Source organism: Phragmites australis, chromosome 4 (genome assembly GCF_958298935.1).
Source record: "Phragmites australis chromosome 4, lpPhrAust1.1, whole genome shotgun sequence".
NCBI classification, from domain to species: Eukaryota; Viridiplantae; Streptophyta; class Magnoliopsida; order Poales; family Poaceae; genus Phragmites; species Phragmites australis.
In genome coordinates, this window is record NC_084924.1 from 30,221,884 (window position 1) to 30,239,210 (window position 17,327).

Sequence of the window (17,327 nt, forward strand, 5' to 3'; positions counted from 1 at the left end):
AATTCACTCGCTAGTTTATGCCATCCAGAGAGTGACCAATGCCCGGTCCATTGTGTCCACATCACATGAAGGTAGGTCAGGCTCAGCTTCGGAAGGTGCCACAAAGTTGATCGGTTCGAAATGGAGCTACTCACCAAGAGAAGCAATTGTTTTGTGTTTTGTAGTCCAAGTCTTACTGGGAGAAGCTAAGCTACACTTGGTAACAGCCTAGGTCAGCGCAAGAGGCATTTCGGCCAGCGCCTCTTCGCTGCAGATGGACTAACAGGTACAGTTAAAAAAAAAAACAGTTTCAAAGGAGGCCTTACTGCTGTTATGTACGGCACTGGACTAAAAATTTCAACCGGAATACATCCAGGGCATAAGCAGCAACGGGGTGACAAGGGTAAGGATTTTTTTTTTTCTTTTGGCAAGAGATGGAAGATGATGGGGGTCCAAAATTAGCGAAGAGCTTCATGGCATCAGTGGCGCCGGCAGATGCCCAGCCGACTCCGTGTGTTGCTGGTGCTGTTGTTCCTTGGCTTGCCGTTAAGCTGTAGGTTTTGGTTCCCTTGCTTCGGCAGGTCTTGTGGATCCACCATCCGTATTGTCCGCTGCTTCTTTGCTGTGTCTCGTGTCAAATTGGAATATTATTCATCTTTTCAAAGGCTGGGATCATAATTCATCGCATCAACAAGTCAAGAAATGTAGTGTTATGAGCAGAACTACACCGCAAAACTAGACATTGTTCTGGATTAGACCATCACAAAAAGAATTTTCTGCTGCTGCGAAGAGGTAACTAAAATTTAAGAAAAGACGTACCATTGTTGAATTCTTGGTAACCCTCTTGAAGCTTACGCTTTGCAGCCTCGAGCTTGGCATCCTTCGCAAGCTCTAGCTTCGCTCGAACTGAACTTTCATCATGTAGAGTCGATGGTCGCTATACCATAAGTGAAATATTTTAGATCAATAGCATTGCACGGATCAAACAAGCATGTAGTTGTTCACGCGCATTATGCTTACATTAGGCATAGTTGGTTTCGGTTTTCTTTGGGCCACTGAGATGTCTCGCTGCTGCTTAGCTCTCATTTCGGAACCTTTCAGCTCCAAATGCAACATCTGAGGTCTCCCTAGACCAAAAGCTGCACTTGATGGCTTCCCTTGTTCCCCGGTGTTAGATTGCTGCCTTGTTTCGCAGTTGAACGGCTCATTCGGTTGTGATTGCTTCACAGCAGACTGATCTAACCTCCAGTTCTGTTCTGGGTCATAGCATTGGTCCATAGGAGACTGCTTATTGACTGACTCTTGGTTTGCCGGATAACACTGCCTGCGCTCCTTGGCATCGCTTCTAATGTCTGCACAAAAAATTACAGGACAGGAGTGAGGTTAATGCGACATGTAACCAAGAGTCTGTCACATCATGGGATCGAGGAAGTGCAATTACTCACTCCCATCATCATCCATTTCATCGAAGAACTTCGAAACCAAAGCAGGTTTCCAGCAGCGAGAAAGGATCGAAGTTTGTCAGAACAACCATATGGAATTCCAACAATGCTAAATAAAGTAAAACAAAACTGAACTTTCTATGTCTGGTACCTCAGATAGCCGGATTGAAGTACATGGTGTTGCAAATAGGGCAGCCTCGTCCATTGGAGGGGCAGGAAGACCTCCTTCTTCCTGCTCCAGGCAAGAAGTGTCCAATGACTGCGGTGTATGATCTGTGAATTGTTTCGGCAAAGATCAAATTAACCAAAAACAGAACAGGAAAAACCAAACAGTGAAAAGTACAACTAATTTGCATTCCGTACCTACAATGGAACCTCCATGGCTCACGCACTCATTAACTGTAGTCTTCCAACCTCTACAATTTAGATGAAGCATAACATCAAACATGTCAATACTAGAAAGCTGCATAAGAACAAACAAGTGCCTAAACTGATAGCCAGGCAATAAGAAGAAACAAACACATTTATGCAAGGAAGAGCACAAACTTACTCAGTCAGCGATCGGACGAGTTGCCGAATTTGTTTCGAGCGGTGCTTTCGCAGCGGTTCCACAGCCATTCCGGTCTCAGTAGCCTATAACCAATTGAGGCATATGAACAAAGACTTAAAAGGAGATTTCATCAAGAACATGAGGCGGCAGTTTCATCACGGCTCACCATGATGGCGTCCACCGTGAATTCCAGCTGCCGCAGCCTCCCCAGCAGCCCAAGCAACTCGGCCTCCGACTGCAAGAAGAGAGAACACGCAGCAAATGCAATCAGAAGCGGCTAATGCCAACACCAAGATGTTAAGAACACTAGAACACAAGCGGAGGAAGGGAAGCATGGGGGTGACCTTTTCTTGGGTGCTGGAGAGAGCGGCCTTGACGCGGAATGCATCGGCGACGACGGGGTCGTCGCTGTTGTTCCGCGGGCCGGCGCCGGCGCCGCCACCGCGGCTGTCGTCGGTGACGGCCTCGGTGCGATCGGAGCTGCACAGGCTGGGGACGCTGCCGGCACCCTCGGGGAGGAGCTGGTGCGTCAGCGGTGGCCCCGGGGCGGGGAGCCCCGGCGCCTCTGCCGGCGGGAGGGAGATGAGCGCGGTGTAGAGGCGCTCGGCGATGACGTCGCGGCGCGCGCGGAGGCCGTCGGGATGGTCGGCGGCGGCGACCCGGATGGCGGCGTCGATGGCATCGAAGATGCTGGCGTGAGCGCCGCGGAAGAAGCACCGCCAGTAGTCTAGCGACGGCGGCGGCGGTCCCATCCGAGCCAAGATCGGCTGCCGCCGATCAAACGAAATCAAAGTTGTCGCCTTTCTTCAAGACTCCAGTCAATCAAGGTTGATTCTTTTTTATCTTGCGAATTTAATCCTAAACTTTCTCTTGATGTTGCGGTCCAAGTTGCAATCCAATGGAACCGCAAGAGAAATTAGCAGTACAGGTAATCCAATCGGACAAGAAAAGGAGAGATGAGGAGAGAGAGAAAAGCTCGCGGCTTCTTTTCTTGGGCTTTGCGACCTCTTGGCAATGGCGTTGCTGTATCTGTCTGCCTGTCTACGCCAAGCTTGGAGAGGTGAAGGTGGAGGAGGAGAGAGGCGATGGAGAATTATAGGGACGGGGTGGGTTGGGCGAGGCACGGGGCGCGCTGGTGCTGGGAGGAGGATCGTGATGGCGATGGCCAGTGCGAATGGGAATGGAATGGATGACGCATTCAAGTCCGATTCGGGTTCCGATGGATTTCACGATCATGCGATTCGATACGAGCGAGAAAACAAAACTAGGAAATGCCTGAGGGCGTCTCATCGTCGGTTCGTTAAGCTCGTTGCAGTTTGCAGTTACTGGGCCGTTTCGGCTGAAGCCTGGCTCGATCAGTGCCTCTGGCCGGGCTCAACAAAATTGCTCGAGAAAGCACCTCGGCCCTTTTGACTCTTCCGCTCACTACAGATTTTGTTGATCTGCGGCCGACTGCGCCTTCGGTGGCCGGGTGCGTCCACACTCCATTGCCAGTGGGCTGCCTGTGTGGATACGGAGCACCTCCATCGGGGGAATTTTTTTATATTTTTTTTCATATTTGGAAAATTATACGGCCATTTTAAAAAATTTATAAGAATAGACTACCTTCGTCCATTTATTGGGCAACATGAAGGATCTTGCCCGATGAATGAGTAAAACCTTATGAGCTTTGGCAATCAAGCAATTAAAAAAATCCATAACACTAATGTGTCGCCTATTCAACTGGCAAGACAAGACACCTTACTTTCGCGAATTAAATTTGTGACCGCATAGATGTCAATGTGCAAATTTGATTCCGTTGTCGAATCGGCCAGTGCTATTAGATGTTTATACGATGTTTTGGATATTCGGAATTGACAGAAACAAAAATTTGAACTAGGTGATTTCAATGGGAATAGTGACATCATACATGGGTGTTGGCATGTATGGTACATGATCATTATGATTTAAACAAGTATCACGTCTAAACCTAACATATCTTAGAGAATATAAACAACATGATTGAAACATATGGTCTATTGAGTACAACGTAGGTACTTTCCCTTCCTTGCCACTTCAGGTCCTGCATCACGTGTCCGACATGCCCTCTCGCACTTTCTCTCTCTCCATCTCACAGGCCTCCACCATCAAGCGGTTACGCTCCTCTCTCATCTTTTTGCTGCTCCTCTTGCATGTGTTTGCGTGTAGCCTCCCTCCTCTTATCGGCTTCCATCGTATGGAAGCGTCTCCAAGCGGCGTGGTGCTTAGTGTGAAGGAGGAATATATCTATTTCCGACTGTTCAGTATCTAGGCACTGTAAGAAGTCATATAGTGATGGCAACGACTGCAATGAAGACCAAAATATTTAGTAGTAAATCTTATTTGTTTTTGTAGTAGTTTGGCAATAAGCTATTACAGGAAGGTGGGAGCTAACATTGGTGCTTCCCTGGAGTGGATCGTACTCGTAGTTGCAGCATATGAAAAACCTCCTTCCGTAGGTGTAGAAAAACTCAGAGGACTTCATCACCTTACAAATATCTCCACACCAGCACATGGACACTTTGACCCTATCAGACGGAGTATCGGGCATGTATTTCTTGGGAAATGGATCGAACGTCATTTTCGTCGGAATTGTGGAGGTTAAGGCTAGTGGTTTGGTTCTAGATGTGGGCAAGAGATCATGTATTTATACAGTGGAATCGTGCTGGTGCATGGACTAAGTCCACAGAAATAGCCCATAAAAAGCAGTTGATTCTACAGTAAGATATGGTCATATCAACTGAAAAATGCTACTTCTAAAAAGGCTGCTTCTAAAAAGCCTGCTTCTAAAAAGGTTACTTCTTAAAAGGCTACTTCCAGAAAACCTACATCTAAAAAGGTTACAGCTTAAAAGGCTACGTATGAAAAGGCAACTTCTGAAAAGCCTAGATCTGAAAAATATTTCTCTAAAAAGACTACTGATGAGAAGGCTAATTATGAAAATATTAGGTCCAAAAAGGGTAGACTAAAAATAGAGTACATGTTTACTAATGTGAAAAGTTGTAGTAGAAGACGTCAATTTTGTTTTCACGGTTGGATGTGTACAGGTAACACAAAGTTGACGATAATATTACATTAATGGGGACAAGAAAAGACTTCTATTGGGTGGACTGGGGATGGCTCCCCCTTTGTTGACTTGCCACTTCGCGCTCACCCTCTTCTTGCTAGCGTAGGAGTGCTTCATGCCTTTGTAGGTGTTCCTCACACATTTGAAGCTTAGTCTGCTGCCTCCTTAGAATATCTTGCCGGAGACGATGTTCCTCCTCGTGCCTCTAAAATTCCTCGGCCTGCCGCATGTGTTCTTGTTCTCGGTGTTGACATACCTGTTGGCCCTCATGCCTTGCCACCTGCCACAGTCATGCTTCCTCCATCCTAATGTCCTACTCATGTTTTGTTTTAGCCTCTCTAATGTATCCCCCATAGTATGGTGGCCTGACATATTCGATCCATTCCTTGAAACGACAAGGCTTAGCATAATAAATCCAAAGTTAGAAGTGATATAATCAAGGTATAATTAGGAGGTGTAAATGAAGGAAAAGAGCGAGACGCACCATGAAATCATCGTCAAGCTCCGGACAGATAAAGAACCTCTATAGCGAAAATAGCCCCATTAGGCCATGAATGTGATTTTAGTAATTGATGACAACATAGTCAATGTGACTAACATGTTTGTCAATAATATATGTTAGTAGGTCTCATAGATGCAATACATAAAGAAGCCACCGCAGTCGGGACAAAGTTGGACTGAATTGGAGAAGTCCTAAGAATATTTGCCCCACCAGATGGTTCGGTGCTCCTAGTGTTTGAACTCACTGGAGTATATTTATCGAATGGGAGAGATGCCTAAAGACCCCAGCGGAAGGTCCAGTGTTTAAGCAGAGTGCTCACCGGAGTAATTCTTCTAGAGAAGGTGATATGCTAAAGAAAGAAGGTTAAGCCTCACCGGATAGTCCGGTGATCAGTGGGAGTTGCACCGGAGCATTTCTAGAGAAAAGAAGAGAAGGCTCAACCCACCGGATGGTCCGGTGTTAAGAAGGATGAATCCATAGGAGAATTATCACCAGAGAAGGATGCAGTTACCGAAGATCGAAGGTTCAACCCATCGGATGGTCTAGTGTGAATGGAATGAACACCGAACAATACACTGATAATTAACAGTACAAAGAGGAGGAATGAAGTTCAACGCAACGGATGGTCTGGTGATGAAGGTTGTGCACACCAAAGCATTATTTCCAGAGAGGGTTGCCTTGGCTCGGTTGGCTGAAGTCAACTCACCGGATAGTCTGTTGATAGAGTGATGTGCATCGGATGCATACACCGGAGAAGAAGGAAAGACTCGGATGGCTCAAGATAACTCACCGGTAGTCCGGTGATGAAGATGAAATATACACCGGTGTGTCCGGTGTTCACAGAGGCTTGAGTGAAGTTCCAATGGCTAGTTTTTAAGAGTGTACTCACCGAATGATCCGGTGTTAGTACTATTGTTCTCACCGGATCATCCAGTATTAACAATTTTTTAGAGCTATTGGTTTAACGGATAGTGCGCGAGTTTGAGGCTATAAATACCCACCCATCTGGTAATTTGAAGGTGCTGGAGTTCAGAGAAGTTCATATACACATGAGAAGACATCCAAGCCACCAAAGTGCTCGAAGTGATCATTCTAGGTGATTAAGCACACCATTAAAGAGTGATTAGTGCTTATAGGACTAGAGAGAGTGTTGCTAGGTGATTGCTTCCTAAAGAGTGGACCAAGAAGTGATCCAACCTTGTACCAAGTGGTACGCCGGCACCTTAGAGTCTGGTGACTCGCTGGAAAGTTTATTGACCCTCCGACTTGGTGTGGAGCGGTGGTAAGGCGATTATGCGGGGACACGGAGACCCTTGCCTTGGTGGCTCAAGCTCTGAAGTGATCACAACGGCAATGAACTGGAAGAGAGGCTATTGGTGAGATCTTGCATTGGTGGCTTGGTGGCTCATCCGTGTGGAGGCCTTGTCTTTGTGACTTGGTGGCTCAAGAGCCGTGACCGCGTGCCAACCGGGAGCATATCCTTTGTGGAGCTCCAATGTGGACTAGGGGTGGCATTCATGCTATTGATATCACGGGGAAAAATCCTTCTGTTGAGTTTGCTCTCTCTACCTTATTTATGTTTCCGCATTTACGTTCTTACAATTTACCTTCTTAGATAGGTTGCAAGTATTTTGATCGGTAGAGTAGACATACTAGATAAACCTAGAGCACATTTAGATAGGTTTATCTTCTGTTATTGTTGGAGCCGAAATAGTTTTAAGTGTCCTAATTCACCCCCTCTTAGGACGTTACCGATCCCTTCAATTGGTATCAAAGCTAGAGCTCACATCTAGCTTTACAATTTGTATTAGAGCTTTATACCTTTCACAAGATTTCGCCAATTCAATTAGCATTTGAGTCCTAGTCCCATTGTGATCAGTTAGGCTTCACCACCTAGTGAGTAGTGACATTCGGGGTTGGGATGGATTCCCATAGTGCTCCACTTGTTGATGGCGTAAACTTCTCCCGGTGGAAAATTCTAATGACTTGTTATTTGCAAGCCCGAGGATTAGATGTTTGGAGAGTCACCGAGGAAGGGATGAGACCTCGCATCACCAACAAGGAGAGGCAATTAGATGCATTGGCCAAGAGTATCCTTTTATCATCTATATGTATTGATGCATTTAATCGTGTTTATTCTCTCACCAATGCAAATGATATTTGGACTAATCTCGTTGAAATATATGAAGTCGCAAAGGATGTGCGCAATGAGAAAAATATCATATGCTTGTTACTAAGCTCAATGGTATCAAGCAACTATCCCATAAAAGTACTAATGATATATACTCACGTTTGAATATTCTTGTTAATAAGATCAATGGATTATGTTTGACGCTAATTGAAGATGATCAAGTGGTGAGAAGAGTACTTCAAGCTCTTCTTACAAAGTGCAAGTTGATAGTCTCCATCATCTACGACAACAATGTTATCAAAAAGATGACTCCAAGTCAAGTGCTCGGCAAGATCACCGCCTATAAGATGACAACGAATATGGGGGTGGAAGCTTCTTCCTCATCCGACACCAAGAACCTTACTCTCACAAGCAAGCAAGCTCAATGCCAACACATGAAGGTAAGGATGAGGAGACAAGAGCAAGAGTCAAGCTCAAGTAAAGATGATAGTGATCAAGATGAAGAGAGCTATGAAGAGGATGATCAAAGCACATGAAGTGATGAAGAAATTGATCCTAAGATGATCAAACTCTTCTCAAAGTTAGAGAAGAACATGAAGAGAATCAATATCAAGATTGATCATTCTATCTCCATTGAAGACTTGGTCAACACAATTGATCACATCAAGAAAGAGAAGAAGACCAAGATCAAGAATAAAGAGACAGGAGGAAGAGCCAAGACACTTGCTAGCATTGGGAGATGGGTGAACGACGATGAAGAGTCAAGATCAAATGATGAAAGCTCCACCATCCTCCCCTCCAAGAAAAGCTCTTCCTCAAGATCATCATGACACAAGTGGTCATGGCGCAAGTCATCTCACAAGTGTCTTATGGCCAAAGGTATGGATAGCGATATAAGTGATGATGAGTCCAATAAGGATTCGCTTTCCTATGATGAACTCCTTCATTTGATCAATGAGCAACAAAGGGCCCTTAAGAAACAATCAAAAGAGCTTAAGAAACTCAATGCATTTAATGACATTCATGCTACCTTGTTTCTAATTATGATCAATTATTGTGCAAATTCAATTTGCTAAACAAGGAGCATGAAGAGCTTAAAGATAAATTTGAGTGCATTGAATATTAAACTAAGGTCGCTTTGAAGCAATCTACCTCTCTATTTAATTACAATCATAAGGTAGACGCTTCTACTTCTTGTGATGATTTAATTGATATATCATGCTCACCCCTTTGCAATAAGAACTGCATTGAGAATATTTTTTAGAACCATCTAATGACCTCATTGCACAATATAATGAAGAACTTAAGCAAGAAGCGGAAAATCTCAAGAAGGACTTGGCAAGATTAAAGCGCAAAGGATATGTCCAACCTCCTCAAGATAACCGTGCAATCATGGTGAACAAGCTTGCAGAGAGGTCCATCATGACATGTTTCAAATGCCATAAATAAGGCCACAAGTCCTTCCAATGCAAACAAGAAAAGAATGAGACTAAGGAGAAGAAGAAGATGGCTAACCTCTCCAACAAGACATCCAACCTCTACACCAAGCCCAACTACAAGATCAAGACCAAGAGCAACCACTGCAAGCTCAAGAAGAAGGACAATGGCAATGTGGTTGCATACATAGTTGGGAGAAAGGACCGGTGATAAGGGTCGGAGATCACCAACAGCAAGATACCGATGGAAACCTCCTCGGGGTGGCCCGATCTTCACGACAGTAGGTTGGAAATCACAAGATAACTTGCTGCGAATAGCGAAGGATAACTAGCTTTATACCTGCCAAGGTTGGATGCGACCAAGCGACGGGGAGAGAGGCACCGAAACCGCGAAGACTTCGACTCGATCTCCGAACGACCGCAGAACCACAAACCGGGACTAATCCACACAAAACGGTGCAGCCGTACTGGAAACCATAGAGCACGAAGTAGAGGACCCCAGAGGGATCTCTTCACAAGTACAGGAAGAACAAGGAAGAACAAGGGTGTGCAAGGCACTTAGCAGCTCGGCTGCAAAACCATACAGGTTATGTGTTCATTCAAAATGATAAAAAAAAATTGTCTTTTGCAGCAGTACATAGGGGTATTTATACTTAGTAACAAGTCTCTAAGATAAGTATGAACTGAAGTCTCCACGTTGGGAAGGTGGAAGGCCAACAGGTGAAGCACTCCCGAGATGGTCTTTAATCCCCGCGCGTCTCGGGGTCTTCTGCGCAGTCTTCACAAAAATGGCCATTACTCCTAGATCGGAAGTCCAAATGACGTGCCGTCAGTTGCGTTGGAAACTAGACTTGAAGCACTTTCCAACCATGTATATTATGACCCCCGTCTCTTCCCGAGATGGTACAGTTTTGCCTTGGAAGTTGGAGCAGTTGCTGTGTAACACTGGGTCTTGGCGCGTAACCCATTCTCCTCGGGAGCAGCCGCCTTGGTGTTCTTGGCGTAACCCTCAGCGTCCTCGATGTAACCCGACATTGTCGCCTCTTGTGTAAACCTAAGTAACTTAAGAGTACACGATTTAGGCAGTATATAATTCTCATCAATATCAAGGTGTAATCGAGAGAGGAAAGTATGCACCTCTTGTTGGAGTAACTTTGCACGGCTGCGTGTAACGGGTCCTTCATAGGCTTGAGCGCGTGTATCCATGACTTTGCTTGGTGTAACCGGTGTTGCACTTGTCTCTTGAAGTGTAACCTTAGTTGGACTTGGTGTAACTTGTGGCGTAACCGATGGTGTAAGTGACACAGCCGGCGTAACCGATGCACTCGGGTTACGGATGGCTGGGATGTCCTCATCATCCTCCCCCTCTTGAAAAGGAGTCGTCCTCGACTCTTCCAATCCAAAGAAAGGAGACAGATCGGCGACGTTGAAACTTGTACTCACACCATAAGTACTTGGAAGATCAATTTCATATGCATTGTCATTGATCTTGCGAAGCACTTTGAATGGACCATCGGCTCGGGGCTGCAACTTGCTCTTGCGTTGTTCAGGAAAGCGGTCCTTGCGTAGGTGCACCCAAACCAAGTCTCCTGGTTCAAACAACATCTTCTTGCGCCCTTTGTTTGCACGCTGCTCATACAGCTTGGTCATCTTCTCTATGTTTTCTCTTGCTCGATCATGAAGTTTCTTTACAAATTTAGCTCGCTTGCTTGCATCAAAGTTCATACGTTCCTGCATAGGGAAGGGCAAAAGATCGATGGGAGCAGTAGGTTTGAAACCATAGACAATCTCGAATGGACAAAATTTTGTGGTTGAGTGTACCGCCCTGTTGTATGCAAATTCCACATGAGGCAAGCTTTCTTCCCACAATTTCAGATTCTTCTTTAGGACAGCTCGCAACAAAGTTGATAGCGTGCGGTTCACAACTTCGGTTTGCCCATCAGTTTGAGGATGACACGTTGTAGAGAACAGCAGCCTTGTTCCAAGTTTTCCCCACAAGGTCTTCCAGAAGTAGCTCAAAAACTTGGTGTCACGATCAGACACAATGGTACGTGGCACTCCATGTAGACGTACAATTTTCCTGAAAAACAATTCAGCAATGTGTGAAGCATCGTCGCTCTTATGACAGGGAATAAAGTGTGCCATTTTGCTGAAACGATCAACCACAACAAAGATTGAATCCCTCCCCCTCTTTGTTCGAGGTAAACCAAGAACAAAGTCCATAGAAATATCTTCCCATGGAACACTAGGAATAGGCAAAGGGGTGTATAAACCATGAGGGTTCAAGCGTGACTTAGCTTTGTGGCATGTTATGCAGCGAAGAACATGTCTCTCCACATCTCGCCGCATCTTTGGCCAAAAGAAATGATCAGCCAGCACTTGCTCCGTTTTCTTGGCACCAAAGTGGCCCATAAGTCCTCCGGCATGAGCTTCCTGCAAAAGCATTAGGCGAACAGAGCAATCTGGAATGCAAAGTTTGTTAGCTCGAAACAAAAATCCATCATGTAAATGGAACTTTTCACATCCCTTGCCATCACAACATTTTGCAAATGGTTCAGCAAAGAATGAATCAGTAGCATACAAATCTTTTATGTTCTCCAAACCAAGAATTTTAACATCAAGTTGGGACAGCAAAGCATGACGTCTAGATAAAGCATCTGCAACAACATTTTCCTTTCCTTTCTTATATTTGACAATATAAGGAAAAGACTCAATGAATTCACTCCATTTAGCATGTCTTTTGTTCAGTTTTAATTGGCCCTTTAAATGTTTCAAAGATTCATGGTCTGAATGTATCACAAATTCTTTGGGCAATAGATAGTGTTGCCAAGTTTCCAAACTCCTCACAAGAGCATAAAGTTCTTTATCATAAACTGAATAATTCAGAGTTGGACCACTTAGCTTTTCGCTGAAGTATGCAATGGGTCTTCCTTCTTGCATGAGCACGCCTCCAATCCCTACACCACTTGCATCACATTCAATCTCAAAGGTCTTACCAAAATCTGGAAGTGCAAGGAGTGGGGCTGATGTCAACTTCTTTTTCAGCTCTTCAAATGCCTTCTCTTGTGCTTCCCCCCATTGGAATGAAATGTCCTTCTTTGTCAACTCGTTGATTGGGGCAGCAATAGAACTGAAATCTTTCACAAACCGACGATAGAAGCCAGCAAGTCCAAGGAAGCTTCGCACTTGGCTCACATTTTGTGGAGGCTTCCACTCACGAACAGCTTTGATCTTCTCCTCATCCACCTCCACGCCATGAGCTGAAACAACAAAACCAAGAAACACAACCTTGTCGGTGCAAAAGGTGCACTTGGCAAGGTTAGCATACAAGCATTCCTTCCTCAAAACAGCAAGCACACATTTTATATGTTCAACATGTTCATCAAGAGACTTGCTGTAAATTAAGATATCATCAAAGTAAACAACAACAAACTTGCCAATGAAAGTTCTAAGCACATGATTCATCAATCTCATGAAGGTGCTAGGTGCATTGGTCAAACCAAATGGCATTACCAACCATTCATACAGCCCAAACTTGGTTTTGAAGGCTGTTTTCCATTCATCTCCTTCTCTCATTCGGATTTGGTGGTAGCCACTTCTCAAATCAATTTTGGTGAAAATGATAGCACCGCTAAGCTCATCAAGCATATCATCAAGTCGAGGTATGGGATATCTATACCTTATAGTGATGTTATTAATGGCTCGGCAATCAACACACATTCTCCAAGAGCTATCTTTTTTTGGAACTAAAAGGACAGGAACAGCATAAGGTGATAGACTTTCCTTTACATAACCTTTGTTGATGAGCTCCTGCACTTGGCGCTGAATTTCTTTTGTTTCCTCCGGGTTGGTGCGATATGGTGCACGGTTAGGAAGTGGAGCACCAGGAACAAGATCGATTTGATGTTCAATCCCTCTCTTTGGTGGCAGCCCTGGTGGTACTTCCTCAGGAAACACATCTTCATATTCCTGTAACACATCAAAAACAGCACTAGGCAAAGTAGAGGGTAAGTCGTTAGTGACAAGAAAATTGTCCTTGTACAGGAGTACATAGAACACAGCATTGGGTTCACTCAATTCTTTTAAATCCCCCTTCCTAGCCATCATCACTAAACCCTCTTTTCCCTTTGGCTCAGTTCTTTGCAGCTGTGGAGTTTTATTTGGCTTTGGAAACACTCCTTCACTATGTTTGTGGGTCACTCGCAAATGGTTCTCGCTCGCTCGCTGTTTTCTTTTCAGATCATCTCTTACAATCTCCTCCGGTGACAAAGGAAGCAAAGTGATGCGCTCTCCTTTGTACATGAGAACAATCTTGTTGGCGCGACCGCAAATCTGAGCATCTCGGTCATACAACCAAGGTCTTCCTAACAGCAATTGGCATGCTTCCATTGGAACCACATCACACTCCACATGATCATTGTACCGCCCAATGGAGAAGGGAACGGTCACAATGTTTGTTACACGCAGCACACCACAATCATTTAACCATTGCATCTTGTATGGAGAAGGGTGGCGCCGCTGTTTCAGTCCCAATCTTTCAACTAATTCTTGACTTGCAATATTATTGCAGCTGCCATTGTCAACAATGATTCGACACAACTTGTCCTTGATCATGCCCCGGTTGTGAAAAAGATTGTGCCGCTGATTATTCTCTTCTTGGACAGCAGTAACACTAAGCACTCGGCGAGAAATGAAGCAATTATTGTCTCCATCATCAGGTTGAATTTCATCACCTTCATCTTGCATAATTTCTTCATCATATATTGGAGCTTCTTCCTCAGGTTCGCTTTCAGATTCCCATTCACCTTGCTCATTCATAATCATGGTCCTTCGACTAGGACATTGAGCAGCAACATGTCCTCGACCTTGGCACTTGTGACAAACAATGCCTCGGGTATGGGAAGAAGAAGCAGCAGCTGATGCAACAGAAGGGGTTGCTGTACTTGCAGCAGGACGTCGTTGTTCTTGCTGAATTGCAGGTGAAGAAGCAGTAGAAACCGTTGTCTTTGCAGCACCAATGGATGGAGAAGGCCTAGCAGCAACTCCTTGTGATCTTCCCCCACCAACAGAGGTACCGGGCTGCTGCCAACGCCATGGGGCTGAAATTGATTGGCTCCCATAAGACCTTCTTCGTCCCTCTTGCTGAATTTTCCTCTCGGTGCGCATCGCTTGATCAACAAGGTCTTGCAAATTATGATATGGAAACATCTCAACAAAACCTGAAATTTCTTCATTGAGACCATTCAAAAATCTTGCCATTTTTGACTCTTCATCTTCTCTAATTCCAGATCTCACCAAGAGTAACTCCATCTCCTTGAAGTAGTCATCAACAGATTTTGATCCTTGTCTCAATGTTTGTAACCTATTGCGGAGGTCACGCTGATAGCTTGATGGCACAAAGCGTCTTCTCATCACTCTCTTCATCTCAGCCCATGTGTTGATATGATCACGTCCCAACACACGTTGATTTTCTTGAACTTGGTTCCACCATGTGAGAGCGTAACCTGAAAACTCAACAAAAGCAAGGTTGACACGCCTCTGATCAGAAAGATTATGCACTCTAAAAATCTGATCACATTGCTCCTCCCATTCAATATAAGCATCAGCATTTTCTTTCCCTAAAAATTTTGGGACACTTAACTTTACACGAGCAATGCTATCCGGATCATCTCTATTGCGACGACCACGATGATTTTCCCCATCATGACCAGCACCACGACGATGTTCATGTGGCTGTCCAAAATGCCCATGGTGACCAAAAGGATTTTCATTATCATCAAATCCCTCCTCATACTCATCATGAACTTCATCTTCATCATTAAAATGTACACGACGATCACGTCCACGTCCTCCTCCACGCTGATAATCAAATTCAGCACGCCGTCCACCACCGCGCTGATCAAAATCAGCACGACGCCCTCCACCATGACCACCACGACCATTGCCGTCGCGGCCATGAAATCCAGCACCAAAACCAGAATTTTCATCACCAAATTCTTCACGGTGATTGTCTTCATGTTGATGTTGTGGACCTCGACCACCCGCTGCAGGAAGACGTTCGTTGAACATCCTCTCCATCGCCTCCAAGATCGAGTTGGCCATTTGGCGTAGCTCAGCCCGTGCAACAGGGGGTTCTTCATCTCCGTGGTTCCCACCATGAACACTCGAATTGGATCCTGCCATGTTAGACTAGTTGCAAGAAAAAGTGGAATAGGTAAATTTGTGGAAACACACAATCTCACCTCTTGCTTACTCAAGTTCTTGCTCGTTCTCAAGGACCGTGAATGTGCTCAAAGTGGTGTAACACAGCTGTGATTAAGCGGTCGAAAGGATTACGAAACGAGAGGTTCGGTTTACGGCTTTTTGTGGAGCTATAGGTGGCTGTTCAAGGGAGGCTATGGTACTGTAACAAAGTGGCGTAACCGTTCAAATGATGTGTAAATACTGCTGTCAGTGCACCAAAACTTGAAGGTACAGATATGAAATTTGTAGTTACACAATCCGCAACACAGCCCTCTTTGCTTTTTTTTTCTTTTTTTTCTTCTTCTTTTTTTTTGATACTTTTTTCACACTCTTTTTTTTTCAGATTTTTTTTTCAACAAACACACGATGACATATGAGGGGTGCGGATAAAAGTTAAACAAGAGTACGGCGGAAGAACAAAGATGGTGACTAGCAACAAGATGAACGAAACGAACACAAAGTAACAGTACCACGAAATGGCTATATGATTTTTTTTTTTGTGGCTTTTTAGTGGACTGTAGGATATGGCGAAACAAATATATGTGATGGATAAAAGCAGTAGTAGATGGTAAACGAATAGATAGATAAGTAGGTGATAACAAAACCTACCGTGACAACGATAGCTCTGATTACCACATGATAAGGGTCGGAGATCACCAACAGCAAGATACCGATGGAAACCTCCTCGGGGTGGCCCGATCTTCACGACAGTAGGTTGGAAATCACAAGATAACTTGCTGCGAACAGCGGAGGATAACTAGCTTTATACCTGCCAAGGTTGGATGCGACCAAGCGACGGGGAGAGAGGCACCGAAACCGCGAAGACTTCGACTCGATCTCCGAACGACCGCAGAACCACAAACCGGGACTAATCCACACAAAACGGTGCAGCCGTACTGGAAACCGTAGAGCACGAAGTAGAGGACCCCAGAGGGATCTCTTCACAAGTCCAGGAAGAACAAGGAAGAACAAGGGTGTGCAAGGCACTCAGCAGCTCGGCTGCAAAACCATACAGGTTATGTGTTCATTCAAAATGATCAAAAAAAATTGTCTTTTGCAGCAGTACATAGGGGTATTTATACTAGTAACAAGTCTCTAAGATAAGTATGAACTGAAGTCTCCACGTTGGGAAGGTGGAAGGCCAACAGGTGAAGCACTCCCGAGATGGTCTTTAATCCCCGCGCGTCTCGGGGTCTTCTGCGCAGTCTTCACGAAAATGGCCATTACTCCTAGCTCGGAAGTCCAAATGACGTGCCGTCAGTTGCATTGGAAACTAGACTTGAAGCACTTTCCAACCATGTATATTATGACCCCCGTCTCTTCCCTAGATGGTACAGTTTTGCCTTGGAAGTTGGAGCAGTTGCTGTGTAACACTGGGTCTTGGCGCGTAACCCATTCTCCTCAGGAGCAGCCGTCTTGGTGTTCTTGGCGTAACCCTCAGCGTCCTCGATGTAACCCGACATTGTCGCCTCTTGTGTAAACCTAAGTAACTTAAGAGTACACGATTTAGGCAGTATATAATTCTCATCAATATCAAGGTGTAATCGAGAGAGGAAAGTATGCACCTCTTGTTGGAGTAACTTTGCACGGCTGCGTGTAACGGGTCCTTCATAGGCTTGAGCGCGTGTATCCATGGCTTTTCTTGGTGTAACCGGTGTTGCACTTGTCTCTTGAAGTGTAACCTTAGTTGGACTTGGTGTAACTTGTGGCGTAACCGATGGTGTAAGTGACACAGCCGGCGTAACCGATGCACTCGGGTTACGGATGGCTGGGATGTCCTCATCAACCGGAGGTGGAACCAACCCATTTAGGTGCTAAGGAAGTATCACCAATATGAAGGGGCCCCAATCAGTTTGGGTTCCAAAAAATATTTGAAGCACGAAGCGGCTATGAAGATTTGGAGACTTGGCTTACAAAATGAAATGAAGATTCAAGCAAAGAAGCCAAGTATACAAGATA

At 44.9% G+C, this 17,327-nt stretch overlaps 2 protein-coding genes across 2 annotated transcripts; both read right to left on the reverse strand.

Annotated features, from left to right (window-relative positions):
- Positions 1-70: 70 nt before the first annotated feature.
- On the reverse strand, positions 71-3,016 carry LOC133914313 (probable mediator of RNA polymerase II transcription subunit 26c). The gene is made up of 9 exons (XM_062357433.1): positions 2,316-3,016; positions 2,138-2,206; positions 1,972-2,054; positions 1,785-1,837; positions 1,573-1,694; positions 1,425-1,452; positions 1,000-1,331; positions 799-916; positions 71-601 (listed from the first exon to the last, which is right to left on the reverse strand). Exons 1-9 carry the CDS (start codon positions 2,721-2,723, stop codon positions 459-461), a joined length of 1,356 nt encoding a protein of 451 aa, XP_062213417.1. The 5' UTR covers positions 2,724-3,016; the 3' UTR covers positions 71-458.
- A 6,985-nt stretch (positions 3,017-10,001) lies between these two features.
- LOC133914715 (uncharacterized) lies at positions 10,002-16,831 on the reverse strand. The gene is made up of 4 exons (XM_062357758.1): positions 16,712-16,831; positions 12,920-15,314; positions 11,290-12,859; positions 10,002-10,929 (listed from the first exon to the last, which is right to left on the reverse strand). The coding sequence occupies exons 1-4, from the start codon at positions 16,829-16,831 to the stop codon at positions 10,002-10,004; spliced, it is 5,013 nt and encodes a 1,670-aa protein (XP_062213742.1).
- Between the last annotated feature and the right edge of the window lie 496 nt (positions 16,832-17,327).

What these genes read in the sequence shown, in the direction of transcription:
- LOC133914313 (XM_062357433.1), bottom strand. Translation starts at nt 2,723, where the DNA reads ATGGGACCGCCGCCGCCGTCGCTAGACTACTGGCGGTGCTTCTTCCGC. An exon ending in TCTCCAGCACCCAAGAAAAG is followed by an intron (nt 2,207 to 2,315) that starts GTCACCCCCATG and finishes CTCTTCTTGCAG; the next exon opens with TCGGAGGCCGAGTTGCTTGG. An exon ending in TTACCAAGAATTCAACAATG is followed by an intron (nt 602 to 798) that starts GTACGTCTTTTC and finishes CACGAGACACAG; the next exon opens with CAAAGAAGCAGCGGACAATA.
- LOC133914715 (XM_062357758.1), bottom strand. Translation starts at nt 16,831, where the DNA reads ATGTCGGGTTACATCGAGGACGCTGAGGGTTACGCCAAGAACACCAAG. An exon ending in CAACTGCTCCAACTTCCAAG is followed by an intron (nt 15,315 to 16,711) that starts GCAAAACTGTAC and finishes TCTTGCAACTAG; the next exon opens with TCTAACATGGCAGGATCCAA. An exon ending in GCAGGAGCTCATCAACAAAG is followed by an intron (nt 12,860 to 12,919) that starts GTTATGTAAAGG and finishes TTCCAAAAAAAG; the next exon opens with ATAGCTCTTGGAGAATGTGT.